General features: G+C 35.9%; 1 protein-coding gene and 1 long non-coding RNA gene across 6 annotated transcripts in view; both read left to right on the forward strand.

Moving 5' to 3' along the window:
- The first annotated feature begins 1,050 nt into the window (after window positions 1–1,050).
- On the forward strand, window positions 1,051–2,158 carry LOC107737501 (uncharacterized). The gene is made up of 3 exons (XR_001639803.1): window positions 1,051–1,097; window positions 1,560–1,685; window positions 2,094–2,158. It is a non-coding gene; the product is annotated as an uncharacterized LOC107737501 (long non-coding RNA).
- A 647-nt stretch (window positions 2,159–2,805) lies between these two features.
- Window positions 2,806–17,434, forward strand: part of LOC107737497 (complement receptor type 1-like) — a 34,542-nt gene continuing 19,913 nt past the window's right edge. For 2 of the 5 annotated variants that reach the window (XM_016548986.1, XM_016548987.1), the window contains exons 1-10: window positions 2,810–3,002; window positions 3,311–3,407; window positions 3,519–3,595; window positions 3,727–3,909; window positions 4,045–4,218; window positions 15,898–16,092; window positions 16,401–16,497; window positions 16,609–16,685; window positions 16,829–17,011; window positions 17,147–17,320. In XM_016548986.1, coding sequence (XP_016404472.1) covers window positions 2,846–3,002; window positions 3,311–3,407; window positions 3,519–3,595; window positions 3,727–3,909; window positions 4,045–4,218; window positions 15,898–16,092; window positions 16,401–16,497; window positions 16,609–16,685; window positions 16,829–17,011; window positions 17,147–17,320 — 1,414 coding nt within the window. In that variant the 5' untranslated portion in view covers window positions 2,810–2,845. Of the gene's footprint in view, window positions 3,003–3,310; window positions 3,408–3,518; window positions 3,596–3,726; window positions 3,910–4,044; window positions 4,219–14,282; window positions 14,465–14,553; window positions 14,915–15,035; window positions 15,159–15,897; window positions 16,093–16,400; window positions 16,498–16,608; window positions 16,686–16,828; window positions 17,012–17,146; window positions 17,321–17,434 lie in introns of those variants that run through there. The other 3 variants (XM_016548988.1, XM_016548989.1, XM_016548990.1) reach the window with 3 other exon arrangements.

Raw genomic sequence — 17,434 nt, forward strand, 5'->3', positions numbered from 1 at the left:
TTTTGCCCATCGACACAATTCAATGGGAATGAAACCATGCAAGAGTGAAACTGAAAGTGACACGACCCCTGTTACCTTTTCTGCTCTTCCTGAAAGGAAAATATGAGCACACAATGAGCTATTGCTGAAGTTGTTTTGTGACCTTGTTGCATGGACAGTGATCAAGGAAAAAGAACGACTGTAAATTAAATCAGTAAAGACTGATTTTTCACTTGAAAGTTTTATTGTAAAAAATAAATAAATAAAAAAGGCAACCAAACACACTACTTTTTTAAATTAACTATATTTCTGAAAAACTTTTTTTTTTCTTTTAATGCAGGAATTCCCAAACTTTGTCAGCTGAACCCCTTTGATCTAAAATATTCATGAAGTACCCGCTGAGATTTTAATTTATATATCAATCATTTCGAACATTCACGGTTTTCTGGTGTCACATGACACACAGGGAAATAAAATGTTTTATTTTGTTTTGTTTTTACAATTTTTTAAATTATTTATTCTTTTAATTGTACATCAAAGTACATGTAGTCAAAGGCACCTAAAGATTTCTTAGCATTTAGCATCGCAAAGATCTACAATCTGTTGTTCTTTCGTCTTTATTTTCAATATATGGCCTTGAAATGTTATGGGCTATTCACTATTTTCTTCTTAACACTAGAGTTGCAGGGAGATACACATACATCAAGACACAAATCTCAAATTTCACAATGATGATAAACATGATTAACATATCTGTACCATTATACGTAACGTATATGTAACAGATCTGAACCATTATAGCTTATTAACAGTAATGACAACAGCAGCAAAACAAAAAAGCATCGATTATTTTTAAATAATAGTAGCCAAATATTTTTTTTCAAGCTGTAATACTGATTAAATAAAATAATTAAGTGACTACTACTACAAAAAATAATAATAATAATAATAATAGCCCTGTTCAAGCTATGTTTCTGTATTTAAGCTTTTTTGCAAGTTGTTGGATCAGGTTACCAGAATTTATACTTGTGCACACCCATCCTGTTTTCCCCAGTCTTCATCTTTTCCTGAGTATTGTTGAGGACACACAAATTCTTAAGGACTCAGTTTCAGTGTGCGTGAGTAAAGTTACATGTTTTTTAACTTTTAATCTGCTTTTTTAAACACTTAATCTTAGCATTAAGTTTTAGAGATTGTGTATTTCTGCTAAAAACACCTCTGGGTAAAGAATCAAGGAAGTTGCTCTTAAATATGAAATATTTACTGCATAAAAACTAATTTAAAAAAGGTGGTATTCATTTCTTGTTGAGTGTTTAATTAAAAAGATTTACCTTTAATTCAAAAAGAAGACTTTGAAGAGATAAACCTATTATGTACCCTTTTAAAGTTTGTAGTTTCTTTTAAAGGTTTAAAGAAGAGAGAAATATGACCAAACTCATGTTCATTTAAATGAAATGGCTTCAGTGTTCTTCTAATGCGTTTTATTCCGCATGAACTTGTGGTCAACAACATGCGACTCATCCTGAATGCAAGAATATCCCTTATAATTTGCTGTTCCACTGCTGTTTTTTAAATTCCAGAAAACAAATTATTCTGAAATTATATTGGACTAGTTCACCAATGTTCAGAGACTATGGCATTTATGTTGCTGAATCTCTGTGCTCCTGCCCTTTTCCTGTGTCTTCTGAAAGCTGGGAGTATCAGAGGTGAGTTTGATACTCATTAGTCATTCAGATAGCTACAATGAATGGCATTTAAAATATGGTACCAGTCTATTATACCATGAAAAAACATCTAAAATTGTCTGTCTGTAATTTGAAGTAACAAAAAAAGGGAAAATATCTGTAGTATTATTTACCCTTACCCTAAAAAATTGTATGACCAATTTTGTGAGAAAATGTTTAAAACCCGAAAGGATTTGCGTTAAACACTTGGCATGCAGCAAAAGCAATAAACTCCACAAAAAGTCAGGTTTTTAACAACAGACAAAAGACTAAGGCAAACACAGCATGTATACATAACAAATAGTGTACTTTTTGTCATTGATCTGAATGGCAAAAGTTGCCCAATGACTGGGTTATTGGAATACTAGTGTGATTTGTTCTTCTCCTCAGCTCAGTGCACACAGCCAGAGGCGGACTTACCCATTAGGCAAAGGTAGGCGACCACCTTGCTCCCCCAAAAGCCAAGGGCCCCCTAAATGCTTTTCATAGAGGAAATGTGTATTAAGCGCAGACACACAAACGTGGTGTTCATTACCGCGACAACTGTCTGCGTGTCCGCGTCCTGCTTGTGTATCCTTGTAGCAAATGAAATATAATGCATCTGAAACTGTAATTAAATATTGAGCAACAATGTGTATTGTATGTTTATTGTTTTAAATGCCACTTGCTTACTTGTTTATGAGAAGAACCCAAGTAGATGACGCATAGCTACTTTCCACACACACACACACATAGGCCTATGCACATAATGTTCTTCATTTTTGGTTGATATAATCCTAGGTGTGTAAATGTATAATTTCCTTTTCATAATTTTTTTTTTCAGTTTCATTAAAATTTGTAGTTAGGTAAAATAAATGTATTTTAAAGTTTAGTTGTAATACTGTTATAACTTGTTTAAACGTTAATACTGTAACCGCACTGGGTGGGGTAAACATTTTTAAGTACATGACATAAATGTAGAAACATTGGACACAATTATGGGGTACTGTTGTGCAGCAGTAAGCATCAGAACAGAGAAAAGAACCTCATGGTTAATCCAGGTTAATGTGTGCAAATCTATAGGGCCCCATTCCTATATTTTGCCTGGGGCCCCCAAATCACTAAATCCACCCTGGTCATACAGTCTTCTTTTGCATCAAGAAATGTTAACAGCAGAGCATCTCTCGACTCCTAGTTTCTCAGATGGATCCACTGTAACATTTGAGTGTGTGATTGGACACAAGCCAGTTGACTTAAAAGCGTCTAAATCAGTTACCTGTCAGGGAAACCAGTGGACAAATCTGGAACTCAGTTGCGCAAGTATGTACTGTCGTTAAATATGTTAAGTACCCTACATTTGTAAATTCCTCTAAAATGCCCTTTGTCTTATTTAGATATATGAAAAGATGTATGTTATAGGTCAACAAGTCATTAAATAGCTTAATCATTAAATAGCTCATAGTGGTTTTGCCACTGACAGCAGGAAGCATCACAGTATCACACATTTCCTCTTAAAATAAATCCCTGTATCATGTAAAGAAGCAACACTAAAGATTATTTTTCATTATTTTCAACAGTATTTAAAGAGCACCAATTCTAAATCAGTCAATATCTTGAATACATTACAGGAAAATCCTGTGGAAGCCTTGCGGATTTTCTTAATGGGAGATATGAAATGACTGGAAAATTATTTGGTGACACCGCTAAACCAGTTTGTGTCAAAGGGTTTGTGAAAGTCACTTTCTTTGTGGTGGATTAAGTGTGTTTTAAACCATATGGAATTTAGGTTGTGAGCTGTGTTTGAGTATTTGGTAAGAGGAAAATCATTGCTTTCAGATACATGTTAGCGGGTCAGGAAACAACAAGAACATGCAGAGATCAGGGATGGGATGGCAAAGATCCTGTCTGTGAACGTATGTTAGTTCTTACATTTGAATGAAATGTGATATTGAAGAGCACAAAGCCATTACCAATTTGTATTTAAAGATTTGTTTTGTGTTCTGGAAATAAATACCTATTCACCTGGATATGGTTTTCTCTTTAGCTGTAAAATGTTCAGCACCTCCAGTCATAGAAAATGGGCAACTTGAAGATGAGCCTTTTGAGAGTTATGATTATTCACAAGCAGTCTCCTATAGATGCAACAAAGGACTTAATCTTATTGGACAATCAACACTTCATTGTTCTGAGGATGGAACATTTAAACCAGATCCACCAAAATGTTTTGGTAAGTTATGGTTCAAATGCCAGTCAAGAGATGAAGAAAAAAATCACTTGGGAGTTTCTTCCTGTTAATGAATAAAATATTTAATGATCAATACTCTTCTTTTACATAAACATTTTTCTTTTCTTTTTTTCCCAGGTGGGTGTCCAGCGCCTACAATTCCTAATGCAAAAAGAATTGAAGGAAAATCACCCCCCTACAAACTGGGTAACTTTGTAAAATACAAATGTGAAGATGGCTATAAAATGACAGGAGAAGATTATATTGTGTGTAGTGCAAATGGATGGGACCCTGAACCACCAAGGTGCATTGGTAAGACTGAAATGATTTCTTTTATTAATGCATGACTGTATTCTGTAAAGGAACAGTTTACCCAAAGTGAAAGTTGTCATATATATATATATATATATATATATATACAGTGGTGTGAACCTCCCTACAAACTGGGTAACTTTGTAGAATACAAATGTGAAGATGGCTATGTAATGAAAGGAGAAAGTTATATTTTGTGTAGTGCAAATGGATGGGACCCTGAACCACCAAGGTGCATTGGTAAGACTTATTTTATTAATGCATGACTGCACTGTTTGAAAGAATTGACAATATAGTAACAGTTCACCCAAAATGAAATTTGTCATATACTTACTTTTGTTGTTTATTGAGGAAGACTTAGTGAGCTATTGAGTCTAGATGACCATCACATTCAAGTTGTTCAAAAGATAGAAATGAGTAATAATGGTATAATAACTAAAAGAGTAGTGGATCTGTTACTGGGTTTTGCATCAGATGGCCATAATGCATGTTGCTTGTGTTTATCTCCACAGCGCCTTGTCATTTTCCTGAGTTAAGTGAACATGTCACTTTAACAGAGGAATTCCGCTCACGTAGAAGTATTCCGCATGGATCCAAAGTAACAGTTGAGTGTATTCATGGATGTGAGCCAATTGATGCAACAGTATCTAAAACAATTACCTGTGAGGAAACCAAGTGGACAAAATCACTCTTGACCTGTAAAGGTAAGTACTGTCATTAAATGTGTTGTTTCTGATCTGTATGTTTGTCTTTTTTTTAATGAAACACAAAATGAGATGTTTAGCTGAAAGTGAATGAGGCCAGGGCATGTGGAGGTTCACATGACAACACGACATCATAGAAATTGCCCATACAAATTTTGTAGTATGTTTTGAACTCAGTCTTGTACTAAGTCTTGACAAGCTTTGAATGTAAGTGAGAGCTGAGGTGAAGGAGAAGATGACCATTTAATTTCTGTGCTCACACGAAGATATAATATGGCTTCAGGAGATTTTGAAAATAGCACACAATCCTTTGGACCACCTTCCTCAATTTTGATTTTACGATGACTTTGTTATTAGCCTTACTTTCCTTCATTTGCTGTTATTAATAGTACAGTTAACGTGTCATGTTGAATTATAAATATATTAAACAACCATTAGTCACACTGTACTGTACTGTAATTGAAAATGAAAAACACAGGTATCGATATCTGCAAGTACAATAAAGAATGTATTATGACCCTTACTCAGCCTCTTAAAAAATTTATACTGGTGTATCCCTAAAATCAAACATAAGGGTAAGTACTGATCAATGCATATATTGTCGAGTTTATCTTTGGATTAATATGTGACGTTTATTAACAGACATACATTGACAAGTTTGTATTTGGATTAATATGACAGATATTGACATGCATATATCAACAAGTTTTTGATGCCTTTAAGCTCAAAAGGATTTTTAAAAAACAGTTTACATGTCCATGAACTTTCATGTATCACTGAAGAAACCTTAAGAAAGTTTCTTATCTCTTTCTCTCTTCAAGCATTTAAGAGTGTGACTCTTTCTGGGGTTATCTAGACTTCTTGTACTCACATTTCTAGTTCTCTAACCCAGTGCATATGTTGACTCCCAGCCCTACCTACAACTCCCCCTACTGCCACGATTACCACAACTGCTGTGAATTCCAGAGTTTTGGACAACATCCAAGGTTCCTAAAGAGAATGGTATTGTCGTATGGGTCTATACTTTATTATAAAAATATTAGATACACATTAATGTTCTCGTAATGGCCCTGCTGTAAAGAGTTAACAACATTAAGATCCAGAAGGAGAGAGCTCAGAAACTTTCTGTATTGATGTTCAGACATTTATTTTAGACAATTACGAGAAAATTATGGACTATAATTTAGGGCTGGGTATTGTGCCACCACACGAATAGATTAAATTAGAATTTCAGGGATGTGATTACAAAAATTGCAACACAAAATTTTTTTTTAATCTTTTGGAATTTTGGGCTATACGTATACTCTAAATTCATAGAAGTACTACTATATGTCTGCTCTGATCTGCCAGTAAATAATCTGATATAGTACCCTAGTCTCAGAGGTAGTTGGTTTAAAGGGGTCATATGATGCGATTTAAATTTTTCCTTTCTCTTTGGAGTGTTACAAGCTCTTGGTGCATAAAGAAGATCTGTAAAGCAGGGCCGAGCGGCAGTGTGTCTGGGAACCGGACCCAGAATTGTTTTTTTTCTTTTTTCCCTCTCCCCTCTCTCGTCTGTCTCTCCTCATCCTTCCGTCTCCTTTTCTCTCGCCTCGTCTGTGTTTGTTTATTTTATTATTAAAGTTTCTTTAAATGTCCGCCGGTTCCCCCCTCCTCCTTCCCGAGCTACGAACTTTGCTACACAGCATATTCACTAACCATGCATAGGCATGGTTACTTTTTAAATGTTTCCACAAACAAATCATGATTCACCAGTAACATACTACATTTTTATTCACACACACAAAAAAAAAAATAGGAACAGCTGAACACATACTTAAATTATTTACAAAGACCAGTGCCTTACAAAACCCTCCCCAGTAGTGATGGTAGCAAAGAAAGCTCTATGATGTTAAAGTAGGTGAGGAAGAGACTTGGGAGAAACCAAGATTCAGCTGGGGAAGCCTTCATCTGGCACACATTTGTACAGCATACACACAAATGCACAAATGTTACTTTAAACACATGTAATCCTGTCACATACTGATCAGTGAATGAATCATTCTATATTAAAGTGATTTCCACCACCTCTTCTAAAATTACAAATCAGCTGTTGTAAGTACAACTCTCCATATCATTGTCAATAGTTTACTAACTCCGAAAATAAGTAACACTGTGTAGCATTCTATAATATTGGTGCTTGTACTGACAACTTTATACCTTGTAGGGTTTTTCAACTCAAAAAGGGAAATATTTATGACGAATTATAACTGGTTATGATTCATAATAAATATTTAGATTAGATCTTTGAATTAACTGTAGCAGAATCAATATTACCATTACTTGATCTGTCCGTCCACCGAGCAGACAAAATAATCATTTTTTTGGCTTTTTTATCTTGGCCGTTATTTTATCAGTTTACATAATGTTAGTGTTAGTTAGTTCTACTGCAAAAAGATTCTTGTTTCGCTTTCTAACCACATCTTAATGTTATTAGCTCTTCATAATGGGACTGTTAGGGGAATACTGTCTTTTTAACTTAGCATGAGAGAGTAATTATACCTCCGGTATAATTGCCTAATTTTAAACTGTCTATTGTATCTTTTTTTTTTTATAATCTACTCCATCATGGTTATCCATCTGTTTGTATTTGAATCTTCAAATTGTTCTTCCTCTTTTATGGTTTCCTAACTGTATTCTTTTTATTCCACAGAAGACACAATAAATACAAGTACATGTAAGTATTGTTTTTTGGCTTCAGTTGCCTAATATTGCTTCGGGAAATTTGGAATATAGTGCACAATCAGAATTACCTTTTTTGGTTGAACTATTCTGTTTAAGATCATTTTAATAACTGTGTCTGTGATAAAACTGCAGGTGCTCTTCACTCTGAGTGGAATCTGGATATACATGTTATCACCCTTACAGCAAATGTCAGGCACCTTCAATCATAGAAAATGGGCAAACAGAGGCTGTTTTTTATTAATGTAATACTGGGTTTTTTCTTAATAGACATGCATTACTTTATTGTTCCGAGGATGGGACTTTTAAACAAGATCTGCTTGTGCTTTTGCTACATGCTGAAGTGGTGTTTGGTATCGTGCTTTATCGCGTGCCTTGTCAGTTTCGTGCACTTTCTTGGCCCTTTGTTGTGTTAAACAGTAAAGCGTGTTCAGCTGAATTCAATTACAGTTTATCAAACAGGTATAAAAAAAAAGGTTAATATGCCACGAGGCAGCCCTGGTGTGAAGCAAATCCCTACTAGTACTAATACTCGCAAAACACGCCTCACACAAGCTCTGTTAAGACAAGTGTGTTCATTAGAAATCATTACATCCGCTAATTCACAACTTTCTTTTCCTATTGTTTTTTGGAATTGCCAGTCTGCGGTAAACAAAGCAGATTTCATTACATCTGATACTAGTCTCAACCTCATGGCCCTGGATCAAACCAGAGGACACTGTTACACCTGCAGCCCTCTCCAATAATTTCTCCCCCCCCATCTGACTGGAAGAGGTTTAATCCTTTGCTATCTCTGGGTATCAACAGCTCCTTTGAATCACATCGAGTTACTATCTCCCACCCTCTTAAAATCCATTTTGTAGTTGTTTAACGACCCCCAGGTCCTCTAGGTAACTTCTTGGAGGAGTTAGATGTGTTGCTCTCAACCTTCCCTAATGGTACTCCTCTGGTTATGCTTGGAGATTTCAACGTCCACCTAGATAAACCTCAGGCTGCAGACTTCCACACTCTGCTTGCTTCTTTGGATCTCAAGTGAGTGTTAACTGCGGCTACTCACAAATCAGGTAACCAACTGGATCTTATTATACATATGCCACTGCTCCACTGATCATGTGATGATTACCACACTGCACTCCACGGATCACTTTATCCTCACTCTTAAATCTGCATTCTATTTATGATGTATTGACACAAATTTCAAATGATTTTCAAAGGTCGCTTTGTCGCAACCAGTGTACTAGACAGACTTTAGCTGTTGCGGCGCAGACACGTGTTACTCACCTATCGAGAAGAAACAAAGCAACCTCGGCGTCAGATCGCAGGCCTTCCACTCCTTGAGTTCTCTCCAGTGCTGGAAAGCTGATTCGATATTTACACAGGTCCTACTTCTTGCCTTTATTGCCTTAAGCCTTCATTTGTTCCGCAGACGTTTTCCTCTTTTGTTTTTCATCTGCCATCTCTATCTTTCTGTTGCTCGGCTCGGCTAATGTCCGTCCTGTGCACTGAACGCTCTCTCCTCCACATCATGAGTAGACACGCCCCTTACTGCTGATTGGCTACAAGTTTGTTTTGCTATTCGGCCCGAATCAGTTATCTAAATAAATTTTGAAAAATCGCTTACCCCACCTTTAACCTCAACATGGTTCCTGATACAACTCATACTCCTTTTAACACAGCTGCTACTCCTCCACATACTTGACCGTGGCAATCTGATGTTCTCCAGGAGCATCGTTCTAATCTCAGGGCTGCTGATAGGGTGTGGCGCAATCAAAAAATCCTCTTCCCCCGAATCAGTTATCTAAAGCGTTTTTGAAAAATCGCTTACCCCACCTTTAACCTCAACATGGTTCCTGATACAACTCATACTCCTTTTAACACAGCTGCTACTCCTCCACATACTTGACCGTGGCAATCTGATGTTCTCCAGGAGCATCGTTCTAATCTCAGGGCTGCTGATAGGGTGTGGCGCAATCAAAAAATCCTCTTCCTTCTCTGCTAAAGTATCCACTGCTAAAAGGACATACTACCACAACAAAATTAACAATTTGTCTAACTCTCGCATGCTTTTTAAAACATCTTCCCTCCTTTGTCCTCCTCTCCCTCCTTCATCAACTCTAATGGCTGATGACTGCCTCATTCTTCATTAATAAAATTACAACCATCAGTGCACAATTCTCCACATCACAAACTGTCAAACACATCTTACCAGCAAACATACATCCTTCTCTCCAGAAGCCTGCTACTTGTCCGCTTGATCTTATTCCATCTCATCTCCTTCAAGCCATTTCTTCTTCAGTTGTACCTGCACTCACTCACATAATTAACACATCCCTTCACACTGATGTCTTTCCCTCGGCATTTAAACAGACTCGGATAACCCCACTACTTAAGAAGCCCACTCTTACACAGAAACCCTTCTCACACAGAACAACTTTCTGGACAGCAAGCAGTCAGGCTACAGAAGTGGGTATTCAACCGAGACTGCCCTGCTCTCAGTTGTTGAAGCCCTAAGACTGGCAAGATCAGCTTCCAAATCTTCAATACTTATCTTGCTGGATATGTCTGCTGCTTTTGACATGGTGAACCACCAGATCCTCCTGTCAACCCTTATGGCAAAGGACATCTAAGGAATCGCACTCCAGTGGTTCGAGTCTTACCTCTCAGATAGGTCCTTCAAGGTATCTTGGTGAGTTGTCCGTGTCACAACATCTAACTACTGGGGTGCCTCAGGGCTCAGTTCTTGGACCACTTCTCTTCTCGGTCTACATGGCATCACTAGGTTCTGTCATTCAGAAACATGGCTTTTCATATCACTGCTATGCTGATGACACTCAACTCTACCTCTCAATCCATCTTGAAGATCCAACGTCAATGATATAGCTGCTCAAATCTCAGCATGTCTAACAGACATTTCTTGTCGGATGAAGAATCATCACCTTCAACTCAACCTTGCCCAGACAGAACTGCTTGTGATTTCAGCCAACCCAATATTTCATCACAATTTCTCCATCCAGCTAGGTGCATCAACCATAAAACCTTCCACAACAGCCAGAAACCTTGGAGTTGTGATTGATGATGAGCTAAATTTCACAGAACACATTGCTAAAACTGCCGGCCTTGCAGATTTGCTTTGTACAACATTAGGAAGATCAGGCCCTTATATCGGAACATGTTACTCAACCCCTTGTTCAAGCTCTTGCTCTGTCCAGGCTTGACTATTGCAGTGCTCTCTTAGCAGGTCTTCCAGTCAGTTCTATCAAACCTGTGCAGCTAATCCAGAATGCAGCAAATAGAGTAGTCTTGAACAAGCTGAAAAAAGCATGTGTCATCTCTTCTCATCTCTCTGCACTGGCTTCCAGTTGTGGCTCTCATCAAGTTCAAAACATTGGTGCTTGCCTACAGAGCTGCCACGAGCGCCGCACCTTCCTACCTCTGGTTGCTCTTACGAGTCTACACCTAACTTCATCCTTACAGCTGAATCCCTCACAAGTTTAAAGAAACAAAATCTCTTCCGTGATCATCAAACAGAGAAAAAAATCAATTTCTTTCACCTTTTCTATGCTTCTATGCTCTTATTTTCCCTTAATATCTTTCTGTGCTAGCTTTTATTGTTTTGAACAATGACTGAAAACTTGTATTACGGGCATTGCCATCTTATGATTCTTATGATCATTATCACTTGTTGTTTTCCTCAACTGTAAGTCACTTTGGATAAAAGCATCTGCCAAATGAATAGATGCAAATGTAAATGTAACTGGCTCATAGATTTTTTTTTTTTTATTATTATGTCAAACTTTGAATGTGATAAACATTTATAGTAGCATTGTGTTGGATTACTGTTGGAGTGTATTTTATCTTTTGTGCATTTAGCATCACATAGTGTAGAATTAAAGAGCAGTGCATAAAGTTTGAAATTACATAAAGTGCTAATTATCAGAGTTAATTATGCATAATGTCTTAACCCACATGGCAAAAGTATATTTTATGCTATCTGAGAACACTTACCTGACATGAAATATCTCCCTCTTTAGAAGGGTCTGTGTGTGATGGGATATGCCTTGGAAAACAAAGGTAAGTTCGAAGCATTTTTGAATCCAACTCTATTCATACTGTACAATCCAAAATATTTATCTGTAAAATAACTGAAATCAATAAAAAAATTATTTTAACCAACTCCTGAAGTTAAAAAAATACTCATTAATTAACATTAACCCAGAATTCTGCAATGTTACAACAATTTAAGACTGTAAGTTCATGATAACAAATTAGTTCATTTAAATGCATATAAGCATTTTACGAAGTAGCATTAAATAATTTAAAAGAGTTACTATTACCTTAATTGTTAGCTTCTAGTCATATACTGAGTAAATATACAGTTTTATGAATGTTAGAGATCCCTATTTATGAGTGTCATTTAAGCACACTCCTGTGCCCTAACCTGCCTGTACTTTTGACTATATAAATGTCTGCAGACAATGCCAAACTATTATGGTGTCATGTACACTTCTCATATGAACTTTTTTTTTTTCTGTGAGAAACAAATCAAAACTTATTTACTGATTATCTTGCCTACCATTCTTGAGTCAAATCCTGTTCAAACTTCTGAACATTCAACACTGAATAAACTGCTTTGTGTGGGTTTGTTTATCTTGAAGCTAATCCTGCTGTTTGCCTATGACATATTTATGTGTAGTCAGTAGGAATTGTTGTGATGGGTAGGAATCATTTACGCCACTTCTAGGTCTCTGTCAATGGTAACTGATTGTTGTGAAACATCCAGGTCTTTTTATGATTGGCTTACAGTACAAGTTGCATTGGATAAGTTGAGTCATACTCCACCAATGTCACAAATCTCCTGCTTTGGTGTTATCATTACTGCACCAAATTTGAACAGACTGAAGGCAAGATTTTCAATGAGTGACCTGTACCTAACAATTTTATGGCTTTAGAAGACTGAATGTATTGAGAGACTATTTTATGGTGATTTTTTTCTTCTTTTGTTCTTTTGGAAGATTGAACATCTACTTGTTTTTTAGTGTATTGGAAAAAAAAACATTTATCAAAGGCAAAAGTCAAACTAGATTCAAAAGTCACATATTTCCAAGTTAATATTACAATAATTAGTTTTTAATTATTCTTTTGCTTATTTTATTCATTTTCAGGCTTGATAACTACCCTGTATGAAGTCTTCATGGAGAAAATCTGAGACTAAATGTTTTTGTACTTCTCCCAAATATATCCTGTTTATATATATGCACATATATCACAGAACATGGTGTGACATTAGCAGACTTGAAATAATGAACAAGTGCATTTATTACTGTAATGTTTTAACCATTTAATAACATTACAAGCAACATTGTGTACATGTGAGGTGACCAAGGATTTGCCCCATGCCATGAATATGTGTATTCTTTTAAGCCAAAGAATAGGCCAAGCACTTGTGTTGTTCACTTATTGATCTTTATCAAATTGATAGTTTCTTGGTCTTGGCTTCTGATTTGTCAATACAATGCTTAAATCCACAATATTTTCACAACTATGAGCCACAAGACTTGTATTTAATGGATTTACTTAATAAAATAGTAATTGTTAAGGCACTCTAATGTATATTTTATTCATTCTGACACCACATTTTTTTTATAACAGTAAAAGTTCCTTATTAACTTTCTTCTTCGTTTTTATTATTATTATAATATTAAATTTAACAAAAAAAGTTTGTATTATTACAAGAAAGTTTCTCATTATTAGCTGTTAAGTCATTATAACGTTATTAATATTCATAATTAAGTTTCTCGTTATTATGAATCATATAGGGTATATGTTGAACATCACCTGACCAAACCCGGAAAACAGGTCTCATTGCTTCCGCTTGTCGGAGAACGTGTTAACAGCCGTATTAAATAATAGCGATATCTATGGACTTTTAAGATAATCAGTTAAACTAGCTAGCTGTTTTTATTGTTGACGTTTTATTCAATTTTTATATCTAAATGTGAAAAGAATAAAAATAAAAAAAACTTTTAGATATCAGTCCGCATATGTGATGGACATTGGTTATGATCATCATTGGTATCTACTTTGAAGGCATCTGAGTAAAACTGCTTCATATTTAAAGGGGTCATATGATGCGATTTCAAGTTTTCCTTTCTCTTTGGAGTGTTACAAGCTGATTGTGCATAGATAAGATCCCTGAAGTTGCAAAGACTAAAGTCTCAAAACCAAAGAGATATTCTTTATCAAAGTTAAGACTCTGCCACGCCCCCCTAAAACGGCTCATTCTAACACGCCCCCACATATCTACCCCACTATGTGGAAATATTTGCATAATCCCGCCGCAAATGTGCACGCAAAGAAAGAAGGCATGGTGTCAGTAACCGCAGTTAGTGTTGAAGCAGCATGTCAGGGAGACACTGTGTGTTTCAGTGCAAAAGCAAAAGCACTTTATTTTGCCTTCCAGAAGTAATTACCAAAAATCACAGTTCTGTCTCTCCAACTCAATGTATTTCAATTGCCCGCTATGAACTTCCTGGAACTAGTTGAGGTCTACGTGAATCACGTGACGATCGAGCGTTTTGGACTTCCGTTGACGCAACTATATGGCTCTGTAAAGTTCTAAAGTGACGTTTCAGAATCAGTAACGGAAGCGTCCCACCCTCTTTCAACATCACCCTGTAACGCCCTCCTCAGACGGAAATTTACTTCATGAGAAGCAAGTGTTGATCTCCACCCTCATCCATTCCTGGAAGTTATACTGGCCTGTATATGCCTCAATCTGAATCGAGCACTGAACACCGAAAATCCTTCTAAAACACCCGAAGGTAAGGTTGATTAAAACATTGAATTTTCGCTTCTCAGTGTATTACTATAGTAACGTTACCACAAGGACCTCGCCATTATTATGAGACATTATCCAAAAAAAGAAAGAAAGAAAAAAGATATGACTACGTAATTTTATTTTATATGATATTTGTTATTTCACAATTATATTTTACGTGTGTGGAGTTAGATTAGGGTTTCTGTTTTTGACTATTAAATTAACATAAGGAAGCGCACAGTGACCATTACGCCATTCCTGCGCGCTGCGTAACGTTGCCACTACTTTCTTTTATCGTAACGAATAGCCTTATAAGAACATTAAATGAAGCTTCGTTGATTAGCTAAACCGATTTTTATACATTCGTTCTAAGCATGTTGTCTAGTAATGTGACATGTTAATAATTTATACCCCATCTTGATTGTTATGCTAGCGGCTAACAGGTTTTGCTAATGTGAATCTTTCTTACATCTTTTTTTTTTTTTGTACTTAATGTGTTGACGTTTAGTTATTCAAAAGTACATGTTTTAAAAGTGCATTTCCTTACGCTAAGATGTCTTTATATTTATCCGTAGCGGGAAAAAAACATTGGCCTTGTTTGGAGCTGTAATTCACCGACATAAACAAGATGGGATGTAAGGTGCTGTGTCCCAGTGTTGCTCTTCTTGCTTATCTTATGATCTGTCAACATGTCCGAGGTGAGTATCTATTTATAAAGAATTTGAACTACGATTAATAATTACACCTAAAATTGTGGCTTTTGGTCTCTGTGCGTTAGCTGTAAGATCATTTCATGCTAGTGTAAAAAAATTAACCTTCATGATCAGATATACAGAAAAAGAAACTGTAAAATGTACATTTACAGTCTCCTTGTCTTCCGGCAATACCATACAAAAATATTTATGACACATAAACAGGGTTGCCAGATATTACTAGGGGGAAAAGCCCATATTAAGCCACTTAAGTTTTTTGTTTGTCCAGGAAACGGGCATGAAGAGTATATCGAATTTTTTCCTACACCCCATGACGCTTTCAGTGAATTGTGGGAGTAACTTCCACAGAAGTGTAAATAATCAGATACAACCAATAAACTTGTTTAATGGTTAACTCTAATAATGCCACATATAAGCAAAACCTGGTACAACGCAAGAAAATGGATAAGGTTATGTTTTAAATATTTAAAATGGGAGATTCTTAGTGCATTACAGTGAATTATTCATGAGATATTGTTCATTAAATCAGGACAGCAGACCACAAGACAAGAGCACAGTGTCTTTTTTTGTCTTTTTCATATTGTTACAGTGGAAAAATAAAAGAAAATAATCAATGACCAAATATAAGAATAGAATGGAGCAGAAGTTATACTAACAATAAGAATGATGATGATCAAAATAGTACTGCATCAGATATGCATATGTTTTGTGTTTATTTCCACAGCGCAATGCACACAGCCTTCATTTACGTCAAGAAATGTCATTTTAACAGCAGAGCATCTCTCGACTCCTAGTTTCTCAGATGGATCCACTGTAACATTTGAGTGTGTGATTGGACACAAGCCAGTTGACTTAAAAGCATCTAAATCAGTTACCTGTCAGGGAAACCAGTGGACAAATCTGGAACTCAATTGCGCAAGTATGTACTGTCGTTAAATATGTTAAGTACCCTACATTTGTAAATTCCTCTAAAATGCCTTTTGTCTAATTTAGATATGTGAAAAGATGTATGTTATAGGTCAACAAGTCATTAAATAGCTTAATCATTAAATAGCTCATAGTGGTTTTGCCACTGACAGCAGGAAGCATCACAGTATCACACATTTCCTCTTAAAATAAATCCCTGTATCATGTAAAGAAGCAACACTAAAGATTATTTTTCATTATTTTCAACAGTATTTAAAGAGCACCAATTCTAAATCAGTCAATATCTTGAATACATTACAGGAAAATCCTGTGGAAGCCTTGCGGATTTTCTTAATGGGAGATATGAAATGACTGGAAATTTATTTGGTGACACCGCTAAACCAGTTTGTGTCAAAGGGTTTGTGAAAGTCACTTTCTTTGTGGTGGATTAAGTGTGTTTTAAACCATATGGAATTTAGGTTGTGAGCTGTGTTTGAGTATTTGGTAAGAGGAAAATCATTGCTTTCAGATACATGTTAGCGGGTCAGGAAACAACAAGAACATGCAGAGATCAGGGATGGGATGGCCGAGATCCTGTCTGTGAACGTATGTCAGTTCTTACATTTGAATCAAATATGATATTGAAGAGCACAAAACAATTACCAATTTGTATTAAAAGATGATTTTTTTGGGGGCCTTTTTTTTTTTTAAATAAATACCTATTCACCTGGATATGTTTTTCTCTTTAGCTGTAAAATGTTCAGCACCTCCAGTCATAGAAAATGGGCAACTTGAAGATGAGCCTTTTGAGAGTTATGATTATTTACAAGCAGTCTCCTATAGATGCAACAAAGGACTTAATCTTATTGGACAATCAACACTTCATTGTTCTGAGGATGGAACATTTAAACCAGATCCACCAAAATGTTTTGGTAAGTTATGGTTCAAATGCCAGTCAAGAGATGAAGAAAAAAATCACTTGGGAGTTGATTCCGGTTAATGAATAAAATATTTAATGATCAATACTCTTCTTTTACATAAACATTTTTCTTTTCTTTTTTTCCCAGGTGGGTGTCCAGCGCCTACAATTCCTAATGCAAAAAGAATTGGTGGAAAATCACCCCCCTACAAACTGGGTAACTTTGTAGAATACAAATGTGAAGATGGCTATGTAATGAAAGGAGAAAGTTATATTTTGTGTAGTGCAAATGGATGGGACCCTGAACCACCAAGGTGCATTGGTAAGACTGAAATGATTTCTTTTATTAATGCATGACTGTATTCTGTAAAGGAACAGTTTACCCAAAGTGAAAGTTGTCATATATGTATATATATATATATATATACAGTGGTGT

The sequence above is a fragment of the Sinocyclocheilus rhinocerous genome, unplaced genomic scaffold, assembly GCF_001515625.1.
Source record: "Sinocyclocheilus rhinocerous isolate Xijiao unplaced genomic scaffold, SAMN03320098_v1.1 scaffold72, whole genome shotgun sequence".
In the NCBI taxonomy this organism is placed as follows: domain Eukaryota; kingdom Metazoa; phylum Chordata; class Actinopteri; order Cypriniformes; family Cyprinidae; genus Sinocyclocheilus; species Sinocyclocheilus rhinocerous.